At 41.7% G+C, this 6,610-nt stretch overlaps 1 protein-coding gene across 1 annotated transcript; it reads left to right on the top strand.

The window, feature by feature from the left end:
* The first annotated feature begins 326 nt into the window (after positions 1–326).
* On the top strand, positions 327–6,370 carry cyp4v2a (cytochrome P450, family 4, subfamily V, member 2a). Its single transcript, XM_082537807.1, has 11 exons — positions 327–647; positions 750–862; positions 1,449–1,534; positions 1,717–1,907; positions 2,448–2,517; positions 2,600–2,726; positions 2,829–3,002; positions 3,205–3,307; positions 4,644–4,778; positions 4,965–5,144; positions 5,246–6,370. The coding sequence occupies exons 1-11, from the start codon at positions 455–457 to the stop codon at positions 5,422–5,424; spliced, it is 1,551 nt and encodes a 516-aa protein (XP_082393933.1). The 5' UTR covers positions 327–454; the 3' UTR covers positions 5,425–6,370.
* Positions 6,371–6,610: the final 240 nt, after the last annotated feature.

Raw genomic sequence — 6,610 nt, 5'->3', positions numbered from 1 at the left:
AGAGCTATGATGACATAAAAAGAAAAACACACACAAGGCAATCACAGATAAGACTGTCACTTATTAACCAGGCAGGTAGGACACGAACTGTTAATGTGGATAAATACACGGAGATAATAAATCGGACAAAGTTCTTGATCACGCAGTAAATAATTAACACGGGTTATTCGTGCCAGCAGAGAGCACGTTTTTCATATTTGAAAATGTACATTTACCTGTTATCTCATGCTATAAATGTCAATTTAATAAACTTTCTATGAAGTCCCTCACACATCCTCCTCTCCTCCTGGGCAATAGATGGCAATGTAAGACCAGGGGTCCCCTTTACCCACTACAGGACAGTAGAGGAGAGGAGGAGTAAAAGGCAGGGCAAAAACATGTCACAGAGCTTTTAAGGACAGCCTGGCACCGACATTTCAGCACACACAGGCTGAGCACACACACGGCATGAAAAATGGCAGTTTTAATTGGCAGTTACAGCACAACTTTACTCGGAGTTAGCATCTTTGTTGCTTTTCTGACCTACTTAACCTACAAGCTGCTGAGCGATTACCTGCACAAATGGTTTGAGATGAAGCCGATCCCTGAGCTGGGAACCACTTACCCCTTCATTGGGAATGCTCTGCAGTTCAAAAACAATGCGGGCGGTAAGCAAGCAAGCAACGTGTTCATTTAAAGTACTCAAAGTGATGAAGCACATTGAGTTTCTCGTGATTTTTGTACCCAACATCTTTATTTTTCTCTTTAAGACTTCTTTCGTCAAATTCAGGATTTTACCTGGGAGTTCCGAGATAAGCCGCTGTTTAAACTCTGGGTCGGGCCGGTCCCCTTTGTGGTTCTGTATCACGCTGAGACGGTTGAGGTAAGCGGACTGACACCTATCCAAAATACAGAGTGGATGCAGCACGTCTTATACTGTAAATATGCCTGTGATGAGTAAGCCTATGGACAATTTCCATCCCCGTTCAGCGAAGCAGGTAAACAAACCACACATGTCACTGAAGTGGAAGCTGCACTGTCGTTACAGATGGATTGGATGAGATCCCGTTGAAGTCTTTGAGATCAGCTAAGCAGTCTGTGATGACATCTTAGGATGTCTTTGCACTTTTATACAGTGCAGGATACAGAATTCCTGCCACCCACCACTCAAACATTAAGCTGAAGCCAGTTACTCCTCTTAGCACAAATTCCTCATGTTCCTTAAAGAAGTTACAATATGTCCCACCTAAACTGTATGTGTAACTTGTTTTCATCATACATCTAGATAAGATAATGGACTAAGGTGGATGCTTGCAGGGTCAGTCTGAGTGAATCATTTCTTTCCCCCTGTGACGACAGGGACTGTTGGAACATAGCATGCTCGATTGTGCACTGAAGATTTCTTTAAGTAAACAACTTTTTGCCTCAAATATTACTCATGACATGTTTCTGTCTACTTTTTCTTTAAGCCGGTTCTGACTAACAGCATTCACATGGAGAAAGCTTTTGCATACAAGTTTCTGCATCCTTGGCTGGGAACTGGTCTGCTTACTAGGTATAACTGTGGCATAGCAAACATCCCATCTGTCCATCAGGAAAGATCAAAAGATTTAGATCGTTCATATATCAAAACTTGAGCTAAGACTATGCACAAAACAAAAAGAAGCTCCTATCTACAGCATTATTATTGCAAATGAAATAATATAAAGTGCATAGCGCCTTCTTATCTTTGATCAGCACTGGGACCAAGTGGCGTCAGCGGAGGAAGATGCTGACGCCCACCTTTCACTTCTCCATCCTGGAGGACTTCTTGGAAGTGATGAACGAGCAGGCTGAGATTCTGGTGGAGAAGTTGGAAAACCACGCAGGGAAGGGTCCATTCAACTGCTTCAGTCTCATCACCCTCTGTGCTCTCGACATTATCTGCGGTAAGCAGAATGTGCAAATCTGGGACAACTTAAAGGAAAACCCTGCGTTAAGGTGATACGCATCCAGAACAGAGCAGATTCAGCATGGCATGGTTTCTCCTTCCAAAACATATTCTCTCATTAGAATTGGTAATGGTAGGGATTAGCAGTGAGACCATTCATCCACTCATGCAGTCTAATTGGGTTGAAATGATGAGTGGGTCTCGGTCGCATTTTTTGAGCCCTCATGCATTATGTCATTCTGGAAGAGACGAGTCCAGTCGTCAAATGATGACGGTGATCTCCCAGAACAACTCTAGATTCATTTTTCTCTATAAGGTGGAAGGCGAATCCAATCCAGTGAAATATCTGCAACGACATAACGGAGACACCAGATCCCTTTACTGTAGGGGTTGAACTGTAAAGGTTTTTCCTTTAAGTTGTCAACCCTTTGAGTTGGATAAACCTTTGACCCTTTTTGTGCTTAACAAATGCAGGTATACAAAATAAATAATTAGAAAAAGGGCGTTTTATATTTATATACCCTTAATTTCTTGACAGAAACTGCAATGGGAAAGAAAATTTATGCACAGAGTAACTCTGATTCGGAGTATGTTAGGAGCGTGTACAGGTGAGTTACTGCTTTTATCATTCTAATGCAAATTATAGTAGAAGAAAAAGATCTAATCTGCTGTCTTTCTCTTTATTCTCAGAATGAGCGACATTGTCAGTCGCAGACAGCGGTCACCTTGGTTATGGCCTGACTTCATTTACACTTACTTTAGTGAAGGCCGCGACCACGACAAAACACTCAAGGTCCTCCACTCCTTTACCTACAAAGTGAGTAACGGAGCGGGTCGCTTTTCCACGTTGCGCGATCATGCAGAAATCATGAAATTGTTCAGAAGAAGCATCTCTTCTTCTCTTCCCATTTATTTTCAGGTGATCCATGAAAGAGCTGAGAACATGTCCTGCAACGAGTCAGACAGCGAAAACAACCAAGGCAAGAGGAAACGACGGGCATTTCTGGACATGCTCCTGAGCACCACCTATGAAGACGGCAGCAAGATGAGCCATGAGGACATCCAGGAGGAAGTGGACACCTTTATGTTTCGGGTTGGTGGTTAAGCAATGAAAAGGAATACTTAAGGCTGCTCTTATTAATACATTTATATTACCCAAAAAACTGCACTTTGTGCCAATAAAGGATTTACTTTCTGAGATAATGATGTGAGCCTCTTATGGGAGAATAATCCACATATCCTGTTTCAATAAAGGGTCTTTAAAAAAGTCTCTAATTAACTCTCTTTATTTGCAGGGCCATGATACTACAGCCGCCGCTATGAATTGGGCTCTCCACCTGCTGGGCTCGCACCCTGAGGTGCACAAGAAAGTTCAACAAGAGCTACAGGAGGTGTTCGGTAATAATAACAGGCTCTACCACTTTAATGGTGTTGTTTTGTTCCTGCCTGAGGGCTTTTTGACTCATCTTTGTTCAAACTCATTTGTTCTTTGTAAGGCACGGGGAGCTTTTTCAGGGATAAGAGCTGTGAACATACCCGCCAGAATACACAGACAAAAAGTGCAGCATAATAACTTTCTTTACCGATGGCCTTGTAACCATAGGCAACCAGGCTAATTTGTCCACAAGTAGAGAAGGATAATTTTGCCATATGGTCATCACTTATATTTCCAATGTAAACCCTATGCTACAGCCACACCTGGGGAAGCAGTGATTGGAGACCGTGGCATGACTTTTGTAGCCATGTGCAGTGAACTTATAACCTTTTTGTCTTTGAAATGGTTGCTTTGAAGACGGGGACCAGGGTCAGTTGCTGTCTTCAGGTTGACTGTGGTGCATTAAGATGGTGATAAAACAGCAATAACATGGAGTCAGTCTGCTATCACTGTGATTGTGATTGAATGGGGGCAAGTTAGCGATAACTTTCAATGTGTTTATGATAGTACAGCAATTTACTGCAGTGAATCACCCAAATGTACATACACAGAAATTAATATTAAACAGAAACTGACATCAACCACTTATATTCAGATTACAGAAAGAACTGCATAGATCTAAAAAAGAATTTAAAAATTCCGATTTAACTACCGACATAGATGCAGCTTTTTATACAGGACTATAACAAGAACGCAAACAACTGGTATCCAGTTGAGTGAAATCACCGATTGCAAAGAGTTGCACCGCAGATGAGTTGCACTGACTGATCCAGATTGATTGCAATGTCCTCGTGATCTGTCTGCATTTATAAATTTGGCCACAAATGTCTGCAAACCTTCACCAGCCCATATGGGCTGATTCGGATCACAGTTATTTGGAGACAGGTCGACTCCCACCATGTGACCTGTGCAATGACTTGGAATCAAAAGTGGTTGTTCTGAGATAGCTGGCCACTGCAAGTACGTGCAATTGGTTGTTAAAAGTGCAAAAAGTTACCAAAATCCTTGTAACCTCACCATATTTGCAAAGAGGTTACTATCCTATTTTTATCCTGTTGTGTCTGAGCTATTAGATTACCTTACCACACCTGGTTATATAATTAATTTGTTATGTTAATGATTGTTGATTTACAGTCACAAGGTTGATAACAATTATTGCTCTATAGAGAGTTACAGATCTTGAGTGCTGTCCTATTTACAGGTGAATTTTAGGATGTACTGTTGCACTTTTACCTACTGAGGCAGGTTAAGTATCACTGTATGTCTAATCTGTGCTGTGGTGCTGTTTAATGTTCAAAGGTACATCTTCCCGGCCCACCAGCACTGAGGACCTGAAGAAGCTCAAGTACCTGGAGTGTGTGATCAAGGAGGCTCTGAGGCTGTTTCCCTCTGTGCCTTTCTTTGCTCGTAGCCTCGGTGAAGACTGCTATATCAGTGAGTTAAAGATTAGATCGTTGGCACCTGAAACAAATGGCTCATTGACCCCAAACACAAGACGGTGCTGATACCTCTTCACAAAAAGGGAAGCCAGTCTTCCTCTGTTGTCGTGGCCACGTAACAGATGCATCTGAGTAATCGGTTTTGCCTGTTTTTGGTGTCATACTTTCTTCGTACTTTTAGACGGTTTCAAGGTTCCTAAAGGCGCAAACGCGATCATAATCACCTACTCTCTTCACCGTGATCCACGGTACTTCCCCGAGCCCGAAGAGTTCAGGCCTGAGCGTTTTCTGCCGGAGAATTCGGTGGGAAGGCCTGCCTATGCATACGTCCCCTTCTCAGCTGGACTCCGCAACTGTATAGGTAAGGACTTTTAAATTTATAGTCTCCATACGCGCTTCGCTGTGTGAGGTTTCCAAATAGGTGCGTCACGTCTTCGTTTGTTTTACTGTCATTTTCTTTAGGCCAGCGTTTCGCACTCATGGAAGAAAAGGTGGTGCTGGCGGCTATTTTGCGGAACTTCACAGTCGAAGCCTGTCAGAAACGCGAAGACCTCCGCCCGGTTGGAGAGCTCATCCTACGACCAGAGAAGGGCATCGTGATCAAATTAGAAAAGAAGACGCCTCAAACGTCATCAAACTAACACCTGATGCAGCATCCTGGGGAATTTTCTCTGCATGGTTTTTATCTAATGACACATAACAATGTGACATTTTTAAAAAATATTTTAGTAATTTTAGGAAATTCCTATTTTCATAATGATAAATATTCATAAATACAGATGACAAAGGAATCCTGAAATGCTGTTTGCTGTGTTGTGTGTAGACACAGCACTGGTCCATCTTTGAGCTGAATGATTCACAGGTCAGTGTGAAGAGGCTTAAAAAATCCTCGAAAGCAAAATATAAAGAAAGAGTTTTCCAAACTATAAGATTTACAGTATAGATTTACACCATATTGTGAGTTACATTAATAAAAATGAACCGACGATTTCAAAACACGCGACTGATTAATTGTGGAAAATGAGATAAACAGCTACTTAACTGGAGTCAGTCACAGATAATTATTTTCTAGGTTACACCCATTTTACGAAAAAATGAAAGCATTCATCTTGATTCCCAGCTGGGATAGGCTCCAGCCGCCCTGCACCCTGAGTTGGATAAGTGTACGAGAATGGACGGATGGATGATTCACATCCACTATGCACTCTGCAAGAGTTTATACCCATGTATGACACATTTCTGTTATTTTGTATGTGGCTGTGTAACGTAGATAAACAGTATGGAGGATTAAAAACGGAACTTATGTACATGCACACACATATATGTATATATATTTTGTGGTATCAGCTTGTAATGAAGTCCTGAATCACACTTTAAGATATTAATTACACTTACAGTACAAACAAGATCTGTCTTTTGACTGTGCAGTGTTTCAAGTGCTATAGTAATTTTTAACCTTTAGCCATTGTGTTTTCTGTGGATTGACCCCCCTTTAAAAAAAATAGTTGCTGTCTTTATGTGTAGCTTTCATTTTCTTTACTTACCAAAAACCTACTATTCTTTCTCCAATAAAAAGTGTTGCTTAAACGGTGTTTTTCTGGGATCATTTCAAAGATTTGGACATATGAGAGATGCACATATGAAACGGTCAATTTCCACATCATCCATCAGCTCACAAGCCACATTCGTGCAGCCAAGTCTGTAGCCTCGAGTCAAGCTGAGGCTGTAGACTTCATGGAAACGGCCGACACAGCCACCGTCATGGAAGCGTGGACTGTGGAACTGAGATATTCTGTTTGATCATAGTTCTGCTCGATCACAAGGCTG

This window comes from Aulonocara stuartgranti (genome assembly GCF_965226115.1).
Source record: "Aulonocara stuartgranti genome assembly, chromosome: 6".
Lineage (NCBI taxonomy): Eukaryota > Metazoa > Chordata > Actinopteri > Cichliformes > Cichlidae > Aulonocara > Aulonocara stuartgranti.
Note: the sequence above shows the minus strand (reverse complement) of the source record. Positions and strands in the feature narration are given on the sequence as shown.

What these genes read in the sequence shown, in the direction of transcription:
- cyp4v2a (XM_082537807.1), top strand. Translation starts at nt 455, where the DNA reads ATGGCAGTTTTAATTGGCAGTTACAGCACAACTTTACTCGGAGTTAGC. An exon ending in TGGACACCTTTATGTTTCGG is followed by an intron (nt 3,003 to 3,204) that starts GTTGGTGGTTAA and finishes CTTTATTTGCAG; the next exon opens with GGCCATGATACTACAGCCGC. An exon ending in AGAGCTACAGGAGGTGTTCG is followed by an intron (nt 3,308 to 4,643) that starts GTAATAATAACA and finishes TAATGTTCAAAG; the next exon opens with GTACATCTTCCCGGCCCACC.